This window comes from Rhododendron vialii, chromosome 10a (genome assembly GCF_030253575.1).
Source record: "Rhododendron vialii isolate Sample 1 chromosome 10a, ASM3025357v1".
NCBI classification, from domain to species: domain Eukaryota; kingdom Viridiplantae; phylum Streptophyta; class Magnoliopsida; order Ericales; family Ericaceae; genus Rhododendron; species Rhododendron vialii.
The window spans coordinates 25577884-25599355 of record NC_080566.1 but is presented as its reverse complement, the minus strand read 5'-3'; the positions used below and the strand labels follow the sequence as shown (position 1 = coordinate 25599355).

General features: G+C 37.6%; 2 protein-coding genes and 1 long non-coding RNA gene across 3 annotated transcripts; all 3 read right to left on the bottom strand.

Annotated features, from left to right (window-relative positions):
- Nucleotides 1-2996: 2996 nt before the first annotated feature.
- On the bottom strand, nt 2997-10337 carry LOC131303570 (uncharacterized). The gene is made up of 4 exons (XR_009192084.1): nt 8629-10337; nt 6328-8574; nt 6247-6296; nt 2997-6149 (listed from the first exon to the last, which is right to left on the bottom strand). It is a non-coding gene; the product is annotated as an uncharacterized LOC131303570 (long non-coding RNA).
- Nucleotides 10338-11685: 1348 nt separating this feature from the next.
- LOC131303569 (uncharacterized) lies at nt 11686-13619 on the bottom strand. The gene is made up of 2 exons (XM_058330501.1): nt 13536-13619; nt 11686-12853 (listed from the first exon to the last, which is right to left on the bottom strand). Exons 1-2 carry the CDS (start codon nt 13597-13599, stop codon nt 12162-12164), a joined length of 756 nt encoding a protein of 251 aa, XP_058186484.1. The 5' UTR covers nt 13600-13619; the 3' UTR covers nt 11686-12161.
- A 473-nt stretch (nt 13620-14092) lies between these two features.
- On the bottom strand, nt 14093-16393 carry LOC131303043 (uncharacterized). Its single transcript, XM_058329835.1, has 2 exons — nt 16174-16393; nt 14093-15222 (listed from the first exon to the last, which is right to left on the bottom strand). Exon 2 carries the CDS (start codon nt 15218-15220, stop codon nt 14093-14095), a length of 1128 nt encoding a protein of 375 aa, XP_058185818.1. The 5' UTR covers nt 15221-15222; nt 16174-16393.
- Nucleotides 16394-21472: the final 5079 nt, after the last annotated feature.

Below are 21472 nucleotides of genomic sequence, written 5' to 3'. Positions count from 1 at the left end.
TAACCATATTGCTATGCATGTTCCACCTAAAGAGTTGTTCAATACTTGCACATTTCCAACTTTCGGGCCAGCTAATCGCGCTGGTTTCATTTGCTATTTATATTTTTCAAACTTGTCCGAATCCCTACCCAGGATGCAAAATATAGGACTCAGAACAAAATGTTGATTTGTGACCTAAACTTGCATGGCTGCCACATGACAGCTAGTAGTTTAATATCATTAGGACATAACACGTGTCTCGGATATAGTTTAATTGCTATGTTTTCTAATGATTCATGTCCCGAGACATATCAACAAACTTTTTTGTTGCATTTTTTAAGGTTTTTTTGGGTGGAGGTGCATGTGTGTGATCTAGATAATAATTCTGCATAGCCTTGGTACTTTTGGTGCTCGATGTTATGCATTGGTCAAATCATAAGCATAGTTTTAAATCCCTCTCCTTTTTTTCACAGATAAACTGTGCTATCATTCCTAGAGAAAAATCAAACATCGATGATGCTGAAGTGTTGAGGTTCTGCAAGAAGCTTGTTCTTCCTTGCTCAAATCTACTGCGAAAGTCCCTAATTTTGTAGCCTAAACAAAAAGCTTGTTCTCTCTTAGTATTAATTAGTGTTACCTAAGTGATGGGCAGAACCAGAAAGAGCAACTTCTGTTACACAAATAGACAAATTGGTTAGTTGCAAGAGTGATGTGTTTTTTGCTGAGATTTAGAGTATCTAATTTCTATCCTAGGTCATGGTTCAGAGCATTTATACTATTCTAGCTTCTAGTTCCATTGGTTGGTTGCTTTATAGTAGCAGTTTGCGAAGGTTGCCTGGTTTTTCATGTACTGCACAGGCTTGCTCACTTCTTTTGCATTGGCGTGGGCCATTAGTTATTTATGCTAGGCGGGTTCATTGAATATCTACTAGGGGTGATTTGGCCTATCCCAAGTTCTTTTTAATTACATATGTTTTTGTTTAATAAAAGAATTTCCAAACCAAAAGTGTAGAAGTTATAGGCAAAAAGTGTATTTATTTGCAATCTAAATTAAATTTGCAGTTTAAAAGAGAAAATTTGCAAAAAGTGTATTTATTTGCAGTCTAAAAATACAAATTTGCAGTCTAAAAGTGCAAATTTACAAAACTGTATTTATTTGCAGTCTAAAAGTGAATTTGCAGTCTAAATTAAATTTGTAGTCTAAAAGAGAAAATTTGCGGAAAGTGTATTTATTTGCAGTCTAAAAATGCAAATTTGCAGTCTAAAAGTGTAAAGTGTATTTATTTGCAGTCTAAATTAAATTTGCAGTTTAAAAGAGAAAATCTGCAAAAAGTGTATTTATTTGCAGTCTAAGTTAAATTTGCAGTTTAAAAGTACAAATTTGCAAGAAGTATATTTATTTGCAGTCTAAAAATGCAAATTTGCAGTTTAAAAGTACAAATTTGCAAAACTATATTTATTTTGCAGTCTAAAAGTGAAAATTTTCAGTCTAATCTAAATTTGTGGTCTAAAAGAGGAAATTTACAGAAAGTATATTTATTTGCAATCTAAAAATATAAATTTGCAGTCTAAAAGTGCACAAGGTATTTATTTGCAGTCTAAAATTGCAAATTTGCAAAAAGTGTTTTTATTTGCAGTCTAAATTAAATTTGCAAAAAGTGCTTAGTTGATTAAATTTGCAATCTAAATTAAATTTGTAGTCTAAAAGAGAAAATTTGCAAAAAGTGTATTTATTTGCAGTCTAAAAGTGCAAAGTGTAATTATTTGCAGTCTAAGTTAAATTTTCAGTTTAAAAGTACAAATTTGCAAAAAGTATATTTATTTGCAGTCCAAAAGTGCAAATTTCCAAAACTGTATTTATTTGCAGTCTAAAATTGAAAATTTGAGGTTTAAATTAAATTTGTAGTCTAAAAGAAGAAATATGCAGAAAGTGTATTTATTTGCAGTCTAAAAGTGCTGAGGGTATTTATTTGCAGTCTAAATTAAATTTCTAGTTTGAAAGTACAAATTTGCAAAAAGTGTATTTATTTGCAGTCTAAAAATGCAAATTTGCAGTCTAAAAGTACAAAGTGAATTTATTTGCAGTCTAAATTAAATTTGCAATTTAAAAGTATAAATTTGCAAAAAGTGTATTTATTTGCAGTCTAAATTCAAAGTGCAAATTTGCAAAACTGTATTTATTTTTTATTTTTGATCTGCGCAAAACTGTATTTATTTGCAGTCTAAAAGTGAAAATTTGCAATTTAAAAGTACAAATTTGCAAAAAATGTATTTATTTGCGGTCAAAAAGTCCAAATGTGCAGCCTAAAAATGCAAATTTGTAGTTTAAAAGTACAAATATGCAAAAAAAGTGTAAAAATAGAAAATTTGCAAAAAGTGTATTTGTCACGCCCTCGATTTTTGACATAAATAATAAACACTTTTAATAAATAAAGTCCTCACTGTAATACAAGTAATACCCCAAAAGACCTTTCCGTTCACTGTTCTCAAATAAAATTCAATGAGTACATCCCTGGCTCGAGGCCCTAAGTTATCGAAATACCAATGTCCGAAGAAAATAATATTACAGTTCTAACAAATGTCTTTCCAAAAATACTCCTTTCGAATCAAATGCAAATAATCGCCTCTTTTATACCTTTGAAAGACATGATCAATAAGCACGATATGCACGCCATGCCAACTTCCTTATTTTTGTACCTGAAAATGATAGGGTTTGAGCATACACGTGCCCAGTAGAGAAATCTATACGCAAGTTATAGGAAAATATGATGAGTTATGCATCTAGAGTGAGAGTGTAACGACAGATAAGCCCAAGTACACAGGACTGTCAACAGTAGCACACTATGGTCAGGGATTCTAGGCGACCTATATGAAAGATCTATCTGCTCATATGTCAAACAAGGACCATCAATATTCCTACATCATTCTAAGTAAATAAACAACAACCTTAGTACCGTTCATTACATCTCGTACAATTTCACAATCTTTCACATTCCACATTTCATCACCAAATCCCATTTCTCATTATCATCAATCGCCAGAATCTCTTTCATCAACTTCATAAACCAATTTCATGTCATGTGTCTGAGCCTAAGCTCCTGCCAGGCACTTACTCGATAACGAGCCCTGAAAGCGTACGATTTGAGCATACAGCTCCTGCCAGGCATTTACTCATTTAAGAGCCCTGAAATTTATACGATTTGAGCATACAGCTCCTGCCAGGCATTTACTCATTTAAGAGCCCTGAAATTATACGATTTGAGCATACAGCTCCTGCCAGGCATTTACTCATTTAAGAGCCCTGAAATTATACGATTTGAGCATACAGCTCCTGCCAGGCATTTACTCATTTAAGAGCCCTGAAAGATCTCTTTGTGACTATTTGTCATCACGTTCATTCCGCGTTCCACAAACATCAAATCATTCAATCGAATCCAAAAGTCATTTAATCAATTTAATCAAACAAGTACTCCTCTACCAATTAAGCACGTCACAACATTTCTTATAGTCTACGACGTTCACGGACTCCTTCACGCTACTATAGCCTTTACGACGATACTCCAACTATGCTAACGAAAAACCAATGGCCCAGATACGTTCGACGAGTCGTACGATACGATTTTTCAAGCTTAGGAATGATTGTCAAATATTCTAATTTTCAGCAGAGTAGTCCGTGTTCAAAAATTTATTAAAAATAGCATACTCAATAACTTTCAATGATTCCAACGCCAAAACATCACCAACTTACCCATCTTTAAAACCTACAAGGACCCATAACCAATAGGGTCGTTTAACCATAGCTAATCAATGAAGAACACTGCTCAGTGAGCTGCCCAGATTTTCAGATTACAAGGCAATCTTCTACAAATCACTATAAATCGAGTTTTTAATATTTTTGAGTGATTCCAGTCTCAATAGTTGTGCGATTGAACGAAGCTTAAAAGTCACGAAGGAACCCTTATCAAATCTGCACTCCAAGGGTGGTTAAACAGGGGTTTACCGGGGCTACATGAATCTGCCTGACAGATTGACATACCTCCACTCAATCGATCATAACTTTTTGTGTACTAAGAGTTTTAAGACGATTCCAGTGGCGAATGAAAGCTGACTTCGAGGTCTTCGAACCGATATAAAGTTTGCATAAAACGAACATCGGACGAGGAAGTTATGGTCGTTCGAAGTGGGCTGAAACCCAGAAAACGAGACAGATTGCAGACCAGTATTCTAGATATCACCATAAATTCAATTCTCAACGGTTTCGAGTGATTCCAGCGGCATTAGAACAGGCTTTAAGTCTACTCTATTTCATACGAAGGAACCAAAATTCAATTATGAGCTTAAGGCGGCAGAAAACCCCAACAACGAAGACCCTGTTCTGCAGAATTTCGGAAATGAAAGGGATAGTCTCAAACGACGATTTTAAGCACGATCTATCAACATAATCAACATACAAACGCATAACAAGCGTAAGAAATCCCTACCTCATGGGTTTTGAGCAAAACCCAACCCTTTGACCAAGTCAACCGAGTTCTCACGTGGCCCGATCGTAATTTTTCTTGGATATTCGGAAAGCCCGCGCTCCGTAGAACAACTTTAATACTCGGGCCTTGTCCGGAATCTCACCCTAGGTGGATGAAATCGAAGAGAGAAGAGAGGAGGAAAAATTTCGGAGGAGAGGAGAGAGAGACAGTGAGCCGAAGAGTGAGGGAGAGAAATGGGAGAATTATTCTCCCTGGGAAAAAGATAAAGGTGGGGGAGGAATCCCCCGCTTCTCGCGCCACACACACACGTGCACCTCTCACATAATTACCATTATATCCTTTCACGAACACGCCACACCGTAAATCCATACCGTCTATCTCGACAAGTCATACGATTGCAAAAGAAAAATACGGTCCAAAAAAATATGGGTCTCTACATCCTACCCTCCTTAAAAATAATTTCGTCCTCGAAATTTGCTCATCCAAGTCCAACCAAGTCACAAACCACAATACCAAACCTCATACTGCCATCTCATAATAATCACATCATCCTCTCCTTTCTATGTAGACCCTCTCTTTTTTTTTTGATTACTCCACGAAATCCTCACTATTATTATGGTTCTACCACTCAACACTCAATCGCAAACCACTATCATTTTATCAAATCCTCAAGTCTTCACATCTGTACAAAATTCTTAGACTCCACTTACCAACATGACAATCACATCAAAATCCAACAAACAATCTCCTTACGTTCTCTAAGTATTCCTCGAAATTTCTAGGAGGACAAATTAAGCTGCTCAGAAAAACTCGAATTCTAAACTCCAAGTTCTATCTTTTTCAATCAACATCAATCAATGAATCAAACCTTTACTCACCAATCCAAAGAACCTCAAATAATCTCCATTGGAACAAAACTAATAAGCCTCGAATTCTAAACCACATAATAACTCATCACCCATTGCTCAGCTATAAACATCCACTCATAATGGTCAAACTGCCCATACTTCAATCTATTGATCTTTCTCTCGACTTTAAGAATAAACACACCTCACAACTTATTCAATTCTATTGATTCTGCTAATAATTGTCAACACAACCAAACACATATAAACAAAACCGCTAGCCACAATCACCAACTCACACCTCTGGCTACCCATATAACTCTTTTACCAACTCGGCTTAAACCCCATCTACTTTTTCGTCCATTCAACATTCCAACATAACCAATAGTCTAGCAATACTCCACATTCCCTAGCCCGCTGAGAATCACCACTGGTTTCTATTTTCGGAAACTTAAACTCACTTCTATGGTAATGCGTCCCTTCTACATAACTTTTCACAACACACATTAAAACCGTTCTAGTAAAATATCAATCCACTATTTTCCTTAAACCCAATTCTCCAAACATCGTTACTGCTACTCAAGAAAGGCATACACTCGTAGCAACTACCCTCATAAGCATCACTGTTTATTCTACATCGTATACTAAAAGCAAATTTCTCGCATTGAGATTACATAATAAATCAAACATGTAGGTTAAAGCTAAACAACAGCACATTTCATTCACGAAATATTTCAACAACCCACGGTACAATTTAGTAGCTTACACAACACCAAACACATCCACGCATTAATAGACTCACTCAGTATCCAGCAGACTCACCAACTCACAAAGTATCCACAGACTCACAAAGTATCCAACAGATTCACCAAGTATCCACGGACTCACAAAGTATCCAACGGATTCACCAAGTATCCACGGACTCACAAAGTATCCAATACTTCACATTTCATGGCTCTAGAAAGCCCAATGGTAATCTCGTTCTTTTCAACTTCATCATACCTTCCACATGTTCTGTTCACCCATCAATCTCAAATACTCTCGTCAATTAGTCTACTCAAGTCACATGTTTCCCATTTTCACAATCTCAAATATCACATAACAAATACACAACATCAATATTAATCATTTCTCTATCAACTTTACAATCACATGGCATTTCATCACCCAAATACCTACACAATGTGTGCAATAGTTGCACTAACGAACTTCCAAAACTATTGATTATCTCGATACCAAAATTTAAACACCAATACAAGCACAAACAAATTTACAAACTCCTTCCTAAATACCAACAAGACTCGAGGGTTGCAAACAGCATGTCTATACTTCTCATCACATTCTAAGATTCCAACTACTTCTCACCTAAGAATCAATTCTCTCACACCAATATCTTTTAACAGTTCCGCTCACCATAAGTTTCACAGCTCACAAATTTCTTCTTTCAACTAAGTAGTCATAACGACATCAATTTTCCTCAAAGATATTTACCACAATTGTACTCAACCTCAATAATATCAACCACACTATTCTCATCACCATCACTGCTATCACTACCACTATTTAAACATTAGTCCCTCTCAAATCTATCACCTCAAGTCTTCTTCCCTTTTTTTTTTTTTTTACCATCCTATCAAAACGACACCACCACGACATTCACCTCAACAATGAAGACTACGACACCATAGCACATCATTTTTCTACGAAATTCCTACGTAGAGTCATCTATCTCAAGCCTAGAGATCTAACACCTATACACAATCCTAGTGTCCAATTGACTTTCCGAGACTTCCATCTAGAAGGAGCGGTGATCAAGCGCCTCTTCCAATTGGATCTCATCGGTAGTCGCCTGGGTGTCCAGGAGACACATACTGTATCTAGACACCCTACCTATAACCCTCATATTCTTATCTCAACTTTAGATACTTATATCTCGTATGTAGGTTCGACTTGCCCTACCTATGCTTATATTAACTGTCTCAATAACTACCACTATAGTAACCAACCACAGTTATCACCACAACACGACTTTACCTTCCAAACACATTCAAGACACGCACTAACTCAATTCCCAATGCATATATTATTCACCTAATACTTATACCTTACACAGTTTATCTCACATAGGCTTAACTTAACACATTTGAAACTTAACACATAATCCAAACAATTCAATTAAAAACACATTTAACACTCATCTCATAAGTCATATCAACATTCCATCCCTTTTATCACATGCTATCTTATATTTTGCTTCACACATCAATATAGCCACAATCACTACAATGAGGTCCAAGCCTCCAACTTCCCAATGCAGGTCAACAACTCAATGTCACTCTACCATAATACAATATGCGACACCTCAATAATGTACCGACTCATTCATGCAAGCATACTTGTGTTTTGAAAAAAAATATGCAACGAATTTTGAACCCATGAGACTAAAAGTCTCCCCACGGTCTCTAGGTATTCTAAACATATGCTCTGATACCAAGTTGTCACGCCCTCGATTTTTGACATAAATAATAAACACTTTTAATAAATAAAGTCCTCACTGTAATACAAGTAATACCCCAAAAGACCTTTCCGTTCACTGTTCTCAAATAAAATTCAATGAGTACATCCCTGGCTCGAGGCCCTAAGTTATCGAAATACCAATGTCCGAAGAAAATAATATTACAGTTCTAACAAATGTCTTTCCAAAAATACTCCTTTCGAATCAAATGCAAATAATCGCCTCTTTTATACCTTTGAAAGACATGATCAATAAGCACGATATGCACGCCATGCCAACTTCCTTATTTTTGTACCTGAAAATGATAGGGTTTGAGCATACACGTGCCCAGTAGAGAAATCTATACGCAAGTTATAGGAAAATATGATGAGTTATGCATCTAGAGTGAGAGTGTAACGACAGATAAGCCCAAGTACACAGGACTGTCAACAGTAGCACACTATGGTCAGGGATTCTAGGCGACCTATATGAAAGATCTATCTGCTCATATGTCAAACAAGGACCATCAATATTCCTACATCATTCTAAGTAAATAAACAACAACCTTAGTACCGTTCATTACATCTCGTACAATTTCACAATCTTTCACATTCCACATTTCATCACCAAATCCCATTTCTCATTATCATCAATCGCCAGAATCTCTTTCATCAACTTCATAAACCAATTTCATGTCATGTGTCTGAGCCTAAGCTCCTGCCAGGCACTTACTCGATAACGAGCCCTGAAAGCGTACGATTTGAGCATACAGCTCCTGCCAGGCATTTACTCATTTAAGAGCCCTGAAATTTATACGATTTGAGCATACAGCTCCTGCCAGGCATTTACTCATTTAAGAGCCCTGAAATTATACGATTTGAGCATACAGCTCCTGCCAGGCATTTACTCATTTAAGAGCCCTGAAATTATACGATTTGAGCATACAGCTCCTGCCAGGCATTTACTCATTTAAGAGCCCTGAAAGATCTCTTTGTGACTATTTGTCATCACGTTCATTCCGCGTTCCACAAACATCAAATCATTCAATCGAATCCAAAAGTCATTTAATCAATTTAATCAAACAAGTACTCCTCTACCAATTAAGCACGTCACAACATTTCTTATAGTCTACGACGTTCACGGACTCCTTCACGCTACTATAGCCTTTACGACGATACTCCAACTATGCTAACGAAAAACCAATGGCCCAGATACGTTCGACGAGTCGTACGATACGATTTTTCAAGCTTAGGAATGATTGTCAAATATTCTAATTTTCAGCAGAGTAGTCCGTGTTCAAAAATTTATTAAAAATAGCATACTCAATAACTTTCAATGATTCCAACGCCAAAACATCACCAACTTACCCATCTTTAAAACCTACAAGGACCCATAACCAATAGGGTCGTTTAACCATAGCTAATCAATGAAGAACACTGCTCAGTGAGCTGCCCAGATTTTCAGATTACAAGGCAATCTTCTACAAATCACTATAAATCGAGTTTTTAATATTTTTGAGTGATTCCAGTCTCAATAGTTGTGCGATTGAACGAAGCTTAAAAGTCACGAAGGAACCCTTATCAAATCTGCACTCCAAGGGTGGTTAAACAGGGGTTTACCGGGGCTACATGAATCTGCCTGACAGATTGACATACCTCCACTCAATCGATCATAACTTTTTGTGTACTAAGAGTTTTAAGACGATTCCAGTGGCGAATGAAAGCTGACTTCGAGGTCTTCGAACCGATATAAAGTTTGCATAAAACGAACATCGGACGAGGAAGTTATGGTCGTTCGAAGTGGGCTGAAACCCAGAAAACGAGACAGATTGCAGACCAGTATTCTAGATATCACCATAAATTCAATTCTCAACGGTTTCGAGTGATTCCAGCGGCATTAGAACAGGCTTTAAGTCTACTCTATTTCATACGAAGGAACCAAAATTCAATTATGAGCTTAAGGCGGCAGAAAACCCCAACAACGAAGACCCTGTTCTGCAGAATTTCGGAAATGAAAGGGATAGTCTCAAACGACGATTTTAAGCACGATCTATCAACATAATCAACATACAAACGCATAACAAGCGTAAGAAATCCCTACCTCATGGGTTTTGAGCAAAACCCAACCCTTTGACCAAGTCAACCGAGTTCTCACGTGGCCCGATCGTAATTTTTCTTGGATATTCGGAAAGCCCGCGCTCCGTAGAACAACTTTAATACTCGGGCCTTGTCCGGAATCTCACCCTAGGTGGATGAAATCGAAGAGAGAAGAGAGGAGGAAAAATTTCGGAGGAGAGGAGAGAGAGACAGTGAGCCGAAGAGTGAGGGAGAGAAATGGGAGAATTATTCTCCCTGGGAAAAAGATAAAGGTGGGGGAGGAATCCCCCGCTTCTCGCGCCACACACACACGTGCACCTCTCACATAATTACCATTATATCCTTTCACGAACACGCCACACCGTAAATCCATACCGTCTATCTCGACAAGTCATACGATTGCAAAAGAAAAATACGGTCCAAAAAAATATGGGTCTCTACAGTATTTATTTGCAGTCTAAAAATGCAAATTTGCAGTCTAAAAGTACAAAGTGAATTTATTTGCAGTCCAAATTAATTTTGCAATTTAAAAGTATAAATTTGCAAAAAGTGTATTTATTTGCAGTCTAAATTAAAAGTGCAAATTTGCAAAACTGTATTTGTTTTTTATTTTTGATCTGCGCAAAACTGTATTTATTTGCAGTCTAAAAGTGAAAATTTGCAGTTTAAAAGTACAAATTTGCAAAAAATGTATTTATTTGCAGTCAAAAAGTGCAAATGTGCAGCCTAAAAATGCAAATTTGCAGTTTAAAAGTACAAATATGCAAAAAGTGTAAAAAAAGAAAATTTGCAAAAAGTGTATTTATTTGCAGTCTAAAAATGCAAATTTGCAGTCTAAAAGTACAAAAGTGAATTTATTTGCAGTCTAAATTAATTTTGCAATTTAAAAGTATAAATTTGCAAAAAGTGTATTTGTTTGTAGTCTAAATTCAAAGTGCAAATTTGCAAAACTGTATTTATTTTTTATTTTTGCTCTGCGCAAAATTGTATTTTTTTGCAGTCTAAAAGTGAAAATTGGCAGTCAAAATTAAATTTACAGTTTAAAAGTACAAATTTGCAAAAAATGTATTTATTTGCAGTCAAAAAGTGCAAATGTGCAGCCTAAAAATGCAAATTTGCAGTTTAAAAGTACAAATATGCAAAAAGTGTAAAAAAGAATATTTGCAAAAAGTGTATTTATTTGCAGTCTAAAAATTCAAATTTGCAGTCTAAAAGTACAAAGTGAATTTATTTGCAGTCTAAATTAAATTTGCAATTTAAAAGTATAAATTTGCAAAAAGTGTATTTATTTGCAGTCTGAATTCAAATTGCAAATTTGCAAAATTGTATTATTTTTTATTTTTGCTCTGCGCAAAATTGTATTTATTTGCAGTCTAAAAGTGAAAATTTGCAGTCTAAATTAAATTTGTAGTTTAAAAGTACAATTTTTGCAAAAAGTGTATTTATTTGCAGTTTAAGTTCAAATTTGCAGTCTAAAGGAACAAATTTGCTGTCTAAAAGTGCAAAGTATATTTATTTGCAGTCTAAAAGTGCAAATTTTCAGTGTAAATTCTGAATGATGTTAATGTTCATTCAATAACCCTCATGCCACATTAACAAAGCTTAATTGCACATCATATGCACCAGAACCAATAACTGAAGCAACGTCCACCATACCAATTTTTAGGAAGACAAAATAACCAAAATATACAGAGATGACCAACATAAAGTTTCATTTTTTATTGGGAATGAAAGTTTCAAGTACTACATAAAACTGAAGACACTCATAAAACTACATAGTACTGAATCTTCTCAACCAATATCGCAATACGCAACTTATTGGAAACGCAATGTAAAACTAAACAAACTCCCAATTCATAAACTTTTGTGAAGAAGAATGCAGAAAGACTTTAATGTGTCATTCTAAGAATCAACTAAGAAGAGGTTCCTTGCAAGTCCTTTTGTTGTGCCTCGCAACGGTCCCACACCTAGAACATAACCTTTTCCTAGTAGTCTTCCAAATCGGCGATACGCGCTCGGTCCTTGGCCTACCCGCTGGCCTCCTTTGCAAAGGAGGAAGGATAACATCATCGGAATCAGCAACAGAATCTGGTTTATAAACTGTAGGGATTGGTTCAATTGACTTCGAATAAGCCTCACGGAAACTGTAAACCAAATAGCATGGCTCAACAAAATCATTAAGATCACACCCGCTCTTCCTTATAGCACAAACTGCGTGCACACACGGGAAGCAATTCAGTTGCCACTCCCTGCATGTGCACCTACGCTAACAGATATTAACAATATTGCTCAGATTGCCACGCACATCGTACACATCAGCACTCGACTTTTGGACAACCCAAGTCCGTGAAAACTGGAACAAGCCAGCTAACCGTGCATCCCACGTCGGACACACAGTTGTCTTAAACCTCAACAACTCTTCTTTTCTGCGAGACATTTGTTCCACGAGCTTCATCCGAATTGCATCCACGAGTTGCGTAACAGGCAAACGTCTTTCATCCTTGATCCATCTATTGAAACACTCAGCAAGGTTGGAGCTCAACTCACTATAGCGATGTCCAGGAAAATGCGCATGGGCCCAATGCTTGACATCTAAATCTGATAAGAAATCCCTCATCTTGTCTCCACCTTCACGCTCCAACTCGGCCAAAAGTTCATTGAATAACTCCAAAGTGGGTGCATAAGCACATTTACCAAACAATTCTACCAAATATCTCGTCCGATCCATAGCAACACCCCCCAAGCGTGTCCTCAAGTTTTTCTTCAGATGAACTAAGTAGTAGGAATGAGATGCCCCAGGAAACACATCTGCCACAGCATGCAACAAACCTATGTTCCGATCCGATATGAAAACAACATTCCTCTCAAATTGTAAGAACACCCTCATCTGTTCCAAGAACCAATGCCAACTTTCATATGTCTCACCATCGACAATAGCAAAACAAATCGGATACAAACCTACAAGCAAAAACCAAGCGCAGAAAACAAAAGCAAATTAAACAACCAACACCATTTGAACACCAAAAAAAGGTTTGTTGCGAAAACCAAGCACATGAAAATAGTCATTATGTGATAAACGAAACAGGAGCACTTTGGATTACTTAGTGTTGGGCAACTAGGAGGGCAGTGCGCTATGGGGTGCAGAGGAGCTATTATTGCTAAGCTGCCTAACGTAATGCCTCGGACCGCGGGCCCATCAAATCGTACATCTCTTTTTCTTTCTTTAAGACTCGGGGATAGGGACTCTAAGGGAGAAAATGTGTGGACTTGCCAATGTAGTAAAGGAGAAAACGTGATTATTTACGTTGCAAGCAAGGACCTAGCAAACTTTATTAAGTCCAACAGGTAAGTAGCTGAAGGTAGGGTTCTTCACAGCTTTGGGTTCGTATTCATGTGGCTTGGGCGACCAGCCCAGTTGTTTCCCCGGGTGGACAATAGTCTAGTCTATAAACAATTGGATGGAAATTGCCCCAGAGGGGGACAGAGTTATTGTAAGAAACTGCTGCTCAGGCATCTAGCTACAGAAAAAGATATGTTACTTATCTAACAAAATAATAGCTCCTTATCATCGTAGGAGACTATTTCAGGCACAAAGAAATTATGAAAACAAACGCTGAAAAAGGAAACTGGAAATGCATACCTTGGTTTCCATCCTTGGTGCAAGCCGAAAGCAAGGACCCCTTATACATGGACTTTAAAAACATGCCATCAAGGAATAGTAAAGGCCGGTGTGGGGGCTTCGGTCATGGCCTCGGTAATTTGACCAGACCACCGTTAACTGAGGTCTCATATTGGCACGGTCTAAAGGATTGTATAGGCGGGCCACAGCGTATATCCTTCTATTTACTCGCTCGGTATTAAGTCTCCTGTTAACGCTTCGGTTTATTACCGAAGCAAGCATTCCGTTAAGGTCTCTTAAAAGAATGTAGCATAGCAAAAGGTGACCAAGAGCGATACGTGGCAGATAGGATCATCTAGGCCAGGTCTGGCCATGTGCTTCGTAATCGCCTTATCCGGTGCGTCATCTGTGATGTCATCCGAGGCGGTTACCCGAGCGTATCCTTCACGCGCTAGCTTGGAGGCCAAGCAAACCTAGTTCTATAAATGCAAAGGGATACTCATCTTTGAGAGGTATGTCATTCTTCCCTAACCCTAGATCTATATTCTCCCCTGAGGTCTGATTTGATCGTCGGATGGTCACTGGGCTACTCCAGCCCTAGTGACTTGTTGCAGGTCCAGAAGCAGGAGAACGAACCTACGGAAGGAGAAACCTAACCCAGGCCAAGGTCCCGTCAAATCGAACCCCCACAGCCGGCAATAGTTAAAGCCATACTTGCACGGGCCAAAATCGACAAAAAGCCTTGTAAAGTGCTTCGAATCATCACAGTCTAATACTATTGAACTGGTAGTGTCAACCTCTTTAAACTTCTGCACATACCACTTTAAATCTGCAAAAGATGCTGAGTAACTCCCAAAAGCACTATCCTTCGCCTTTTGCAAGCCCATATGTGAACGGCAATAAGTCACATCAACACCATAATCTTCCTTCATGTCGTGCATGATGTCAATAGCACGCTTGAACGGCCTCGACCGCAACTCTCCAGTGACCAACCGGCCGATGAAATGACAACCAACTTGCGAAATTCTATTGGTCAAAACAGCAGAATCACAAGTGTGCACCATATTGAACTCCTTAATTGTAAAAAAACCGGTGGACCTATCCAATGACGCCATCACAGCCCACATACAGTGCCCATCTGGCCTTTCCACACAGTAAGCCTTGACCTTATCCTTATGGTTCTTATAGTAATAGAATTGGAAACCGTGAAAGACAGAGTACTTGGTCAAGCAATCAAGAAACTCGACAGCTCCATTATTGAAACGTTGACCAACTTCCTTAATCAAATCAAACCAGCTAGACGATTTTAAAAGCTTGGGTTCATGCCGAGAAAAAGAAGGTACTAAATCAACGACATCATCAACAACAGTCAACTCCCCATGACCTGCAATACTTCCACCATCACTACTACAAGGATCAACAGTGCTACAAGTACTAGAACTTCCAGAATCCATGAGAATGACATCAATAGCATCGATACGCCTAGACAATGTGAGGGCAAACAAAGCTTCTAAATCATCATCACAACTCAACATACATTTCGCATGGCCCTCCAACGAATATAGTAACAACAAGGCACCTCCTTTCAAATCGCTCCACTTCCGGCACAACTTCTCAACAAAATCTTGAAATGTTGCACGTCGTGACAAGACAACACCAGCACTTAACTCACCCCTCTTGCACATCAAGATCACAAAACCTTCCATGCCTAATTATTTGTCAATGAAAAGAATGAAAAAATGCTCAGTATTCTATTCGTCACATATATTTTTGTGGATATTTTGCTATGGATGCTTGAGGAAATTATCAGCACTTAAACATGAAATCGTTTCGTTCCATGCAATTATCTACAAAACACTGCATAAGAAAGAATCAACAACTAAAATGTAGTATGTCATGCCCATATTATTTAAAAATAATAATTCTCTAAAGATTAATCAAAAACTAATCGGGCTTTGTACCGAGCTACACTACCATCTGAATTCCTCTTGATTCTATAAATCCATTTACATCCTATAACAGGAGCATTAGGAGGCAGAGGGACCAAGGTCTAAGTGCCATGTTGGTGTAATGTAGTGTACTCTTTAGACATGGTTTTTTGCCACTCAGGATAGGCCATGGCTTTATTACAAAAATTCCTAAATTTGCAGGCTAAATTCTCTTTGCATTTGAGTATATGTAACAATTCTCATGTCTTTTTTATGTCTACTTAATTCTCGTGTCCTACGGATTACCTTTTTAGCAATTCAAATTGCCAGATTTCTCACGTAACTATTCAAATCAAAACAACATCAAATTCGCGAGGAAGTCAGGCATTCAAATTGCCAGCAAATCTCATGGCAACAATGCAAATAAACAGAACCAGAAATCAATTTGGAACAAAAAATCAAAAAGAAAAATCTCAACTAGCAAATCACAAACCTGAATCAATAAATAGAACCTGAATCAATGACGAAATAAACCAGAAGAAGAAGTCGAATAGAACCAGAAATCCAAATGTCATTCAAAGTGCATCAAATTCGCATAGTAAGAAGAAGTCGAATTCTAGGGCAATCTCTTGGGGTCATTCAAATTGAAACGAAAAGAAGAAGTCGAATTCTATGGCAAAAACATGAATCAATGATGAAATAAACCTAAATGAAAGGAAGAATTGGAAAACCTGAATCAACGACCAAATCTGAACCAAATCACAATCGGAACCGGCGAATCTCAACCAGAGCACAATGACGACCAGCGAAATCACCAGCGACTCTCACGATGACAAATCACGACCAGGAAAACTCAATCAAAATCCTCCACATCGAGAGCTAAGGCGAAGAACGCATTCTTCGATCCCGCGAAAAATAAGAAGGGCCGACTTCGCGTTCTAATTTCTGACTTGGCTTTTCTAATTTAAACGAACTACTAAACAAGGGCATAATAGTAATCTCAGCACTTAATCATCCTTATCAGTCATTAAACAAAAAACATGTCCTTGCAGGGGATTAATTATCAAAAGACGTCCTGGGCCGTCATTTTTCCTTTAGTGTTTGGGTTCAGCCACACAACCACACGCCCATTCCAGCATGTCGGCCCAAGCATTATCCATTTGCCCCAATATCCTATTGGGTTCGGCCCACTAACTAACCCCTCACCTCGTCGCTTGGCCTGGCATTATGGAAGTGAGGAGTTGAACCATTTGCGGCTTAATCTTTCTTTGCCTTTGATCCGGTGTAGCTTCAATCTGAGAGACTCGGTCTTTGGCTGGCCAACGGTACTCAAAAAATAACTTCAATCAGGGGTTATCTTGAAGTTGCCATCTTTTCTTTGTTTCATGAGAAGGAGCTCGATTCTCAACAGGCCATTTTGATGAAAGAAGGTTCAGTTCAAACCGTTCTTAGGCCCTTCCTAGACCCACCTGATCGTAACCCTTCACTTATTGAACTTATTGAACACATCAATCACGTCAAGAAGTGGCGGACTTGCCAAGGGGCAAGTGGCTCATGACTCAATCCCATAGTATTTTTTTCAACTAATTTTTTCTCTTGTTCAATTTAGGACTGCAAAGTATAGTTCGCACACATATGGATTATTTTCCAAAAAAAAAAAATCCATGATGTTTATAACGTAGAAATTGTCAAATAATTTGTCCATGCAAAAAATAATGTTTATTGGACTCCCATAACAACTTGATAAGAACATTTTATTTATGTAAAAAATGGTTAGACCATGGATTATTTTTGAGTAGTGATTTTTTTAGTATGATCAACATACATTTTTGAATGGACTATCATATGAACGGTTCAGATCGACGAAGGTAAATATAGCCATGGACAAACTGCACTTGTAGGGAATTAGTGTCTTTGTAATGCCCCAAATTTCGGAAACGTTAAGTAAATACTAAAAGACCAATTTCTCAAAAGATAAATCCTATATACTAAGTCAGACGTTCCAAAAGTATACGTCACAATATTACAACCATATCAAATTTAATTTTAAAGTTTTTGAACAAGTCAAAATATTACACTTTCCAAATTTAAACGTTTAAACTTTCAAAATCAAGGATCAATCATCTGGCAAAGCATCTAAGCATACGGCAACCAGGGTTCCACGCCTCCGTTTGTAGCAGGGTTGAAGTCAGTCTACTTGAATGGCACTTCTGTTCCGTCTTCAGTACCTGGCGTTCGAGTTACCAGGGCAACATAGTACCGTGAGCGATGACGCTCAGTAGCCAAAACCCACCCGAACCCATAACTTACAAGCAATAAGATATAAAATAGGAATGTAATAAGAATAACATCAAAAGAGAGCAAATCCATTATTTCATTACTAATCTTTAACCTAAGTGAAGTCTCGGATCTTATCCGCAGATCCGTTCCTACCCATAACCTCTGGCACAAACCCTGGTGTGGTCCGACTCCCCTTTTCCAGATCCGAACGAAAGATGCCTAAGTTATATACCCAGTATCCCATCCGCGACCATAAGTTCGGATAAAACTTCACCGGATGCGCACGCGAGCACATTCGAGCCCGGGTTGTGACACAAGCACAATGCCTCCCTTATGACCCGTCCCAATATCCGAGAGCCAACCACCACCATGCCGTACCCAGGGTTTCGTAAACCAACAATTCACAAATTCACCACCAATCAATCTCCAATCCATACATCACCACGGGTTCCAAACCCGGAATCCAAATCTCAACCTCTCACTTTATTATCTTTTCCATTAATCCTACTTTCACGTCTAACGAGTTAAATCCGCACCTCGCAACCAACCCCGGGGACCTATTTGTCCAAACTATCAATACAACAACATATCACGCAATCCAACATTTTTACGAAACATATTGACAGGCTAACCATAATTAATTTTATGATAATAACAAATTATGCGAAAGAACCACTCATGCGATAAAATTTATCATGCCATAGAATTAATCATGCGAATAAATTAATCATGTGAGTAAACTAACATCGAAACGAAACCATTTAACTTAGGGGCTTGTAATATATTTTTCTTATTTGCTAGGGGTTATTTATAAGTTATTCAAGCATGGAGGACTGAACCGTAGTTAAACTAAACAAGATTTCAAACTTCCAGTGTCCATCATTTTTTTTTGGGCGCCGCTATTCGCAGCCCTCTATTTACTCCCGTAGCCCACTAAATTTCGGTAAATGATTGTTGAAAATCATAAATAACATTTCGGTAAATTGCTGTTGAAAACAAGATTATATTTCGGTAACTACATGTTGAAAATATGTTCAACTTTCGGTAAACAACTGCCGAACATGCATTTTCGGTAAACATCTGTTGAAAAAAATATTATATTTCGGTAATTGAACGCTGAAAATATATCTCAATTTCGGTAACTAACTGTCGAGTATAATTGAAAATTTTTAACGGGCTATGAGAGTAAATAGAGGGCTGCGAATAGCAGCGCGCCGCTATTCGCAGCCCTCTATTTACTCCCGTAGCCCACTAAATTTCGGTAAATGATTGTTGAAAATCATAAATAACATTTCGGTAAATTGCTGTTGAAAACAAGATTATATTTCGGTAACTACATGTTGAAAATATGTTCAACTTTCGGTAAACAACTGCCGAACATGCATTTTCGGTAAACATCTGTTGAAAAAAATATTATATTTCGGTAATTGAACGCTGAAAATATATCTCAATTTCGGTAACTAACTGTCGAGTATAATTGAAAATTTTTAACGGGCTATGAGAGTAAATAGAGGGCTGCGAATAGCAGCGCCCTTTTTTTTTTTCTTCTTCGGGGAAAAACAATGGGCTTCGGCCAAAATCGATTTACGACATCGGGTTCGAATATAAACACCCCGATCTTTAGAGCCAACATATATACACGATAAATATGCGTAGGAGGTGAGTTCCGGACTACCTCTCGTCCGGCGAAATGGTTTTCGGAGTGATTCGGTGGCAGTTCGGAGCGGCGACGAAGCTCGGCGGTGGTGATGTTTAATACGGCAGTGGGGGTGGAACTAGTTGTGGTGGTGTTCCGGCTAGTAAGGGAAATGCTGTACGCTAGTGGTGGTACCCGGTTGGTGAAGAGGAGGAGATGGCCGGTTGGTGGGTGAGGTGGTGATGAGTGGAGGTGGTGATGAAGGCAGGAGATGCTCCTATCTCTCACTCTCTCGCTGCTTTCTCTCTCTCGATCTCTCTGCCGAAGTGGGCAAAACAAATGGGAGGCATGGGTTTTAAAAATTGGTTTGGATTTGCATGGAGGGTATTAACCGGACGCGGGGGCTCTGCTGCCCACCATGGGCAGCAGCCACCTCACACGGCACCGTTTTGGGAAGGAAAGAAAAACCAAAATTTTCATTTACAATCCTATAGAGCAGAAACGTGATTATAAGAGCCTTAGAGTTAAAATTTAATTATGTCTCTTTAGAATAATATGATCAGAATAATAAGATCTTCGTGTCAATTCAAACGGATTGAAAATTTGAGCACTTAATTTTTTAATCATATTTTTTAATATATAAACGGTCTAAAAAAATTAAGTATGCCAAGTTTTAATTCGTTTGAATAAGTACGAAGATCTTATTATTCTAATCATATTATTCTAAAGTATCATAATTAATTTTTGTCTCTAGGGCTCTCATAATTAAGTATATGCTCTTTATTTAGGATCCTGTAGATCAGAAACGTGATTTTTAGAGCCCTATAGACAAAAATTAATTATATCTCTTTAGAATAATATGATCAGAATAATAAGATCTTCGTATTTGTTCAAACGAATTAAAAATTAGCGCACTTAATTTTTTTAGACCGGTTATATATTAAAAAATATGATTAAAAATTTAAGTGCTCAAATTTTCAATCCGTTTGAATTGACGCGAAGATCTTATTATTCTGATCATATTATTCTAAAGAAACATAATTAAATTTTAACTCTATAACTTTCATAATCACGTTTCTGCTTCATAGGATTGCAAACGGAGAGTTTCGTTTTTTCTTTCCTTCCCAAAACGGTGCCGTGTGAAGTGTGTGTGAGGTGTGGGCAGGGGTTGCTGCCCATGGTGGGCAGCAGAGCCCCCGCGTCCTATTAACCCATGGAGTATTATGTGTTGTCTAATAGAGAGGAAATTAGGGAGGAGATGAGGGATTTTGGTTCCCTCTATACTCAGCCGAAACAATTTTAAAAAAAAATGGGAAGGTTTTGTCCGGATCAACACACGCACACAAGGAAAAATACTCGTCGGGTACACGCGCACACGATCGATTACGGGAATAAAATTGGTGTGACGACATAAATTTTTTTTTTTGAACAAAATAATTATTTTTGTTTTGATAATTATTATTATTTATTTATTTTTATTTTTCAAAAAAAATCGGGTCTTTACAGTCTTTGTATTAAGTTAGGAAGTAAGCAAAACGGAGCACCCAAGAAGAACGTACAGAACAATAAAACAACATTTTGCAAAACATATTTCGCTGTTTCGCCACTCGGTTCCTTGAATTCTTTTAACCTTTGATGTTAAATAAAAATAGATTTTTTTTCCTTTGTTAAATAGATGTATCCTAATGAAAAATGTTAGCAGTCAATACATGTGTGGATATGTTTAAAAAAATTTGGAATGGTGTATAATATTTGTATTCGACTGTGAAATTCTTTAAGGTTATCAACAATTATGTGCTCCCAGTACAAGGAATTCCTATGTTCGCCATTGACGTCAAGTCATGATGTTTGGATATGGTTTGATATGGTTTCAAAACTAATTAATACCCGTCAAGAACAAGTAAAGAACATTTATTAGTATTGAAAAATCCTTAGCGGATATTAATTATCAAAACAGACAGTTATTTCCCCAACTTCTGAGCCATCGGCCTAACTTCTTGCAAACAGATGGGTAAAAAAGTACGCTACTGGACGGAAGACTCCAAATCAATGAAGGTTGAAGGCCCATGCTTGAAAAGTGTGTACACATGGTGGGGTTTCATCAGTGAGATTGG

Coding starts and splice junctions, on each gene's coding strand:
- LOC131303569 (XM_058330501.1), bottom strand. CDS start 13,599: ATGTTTTTAAAGTCCATGTATAAGGGGTCCTTGCTTTCGGCTTGCACC. Junction 12,854..13,535: donor CACCAAGGATGGAAACCAAG/GTATGCATTTCC, acceptor TTTTGCTTGTAG/GTTTGTATCCGATTTGTTTT.
- LOC131303043 (XM_058329835.1), bottom strand. CDS start 15,220: ATGGAAGGTTTTGTGATCTTGATGTGCAAGAGGGGTGAGTTAAGTGCT.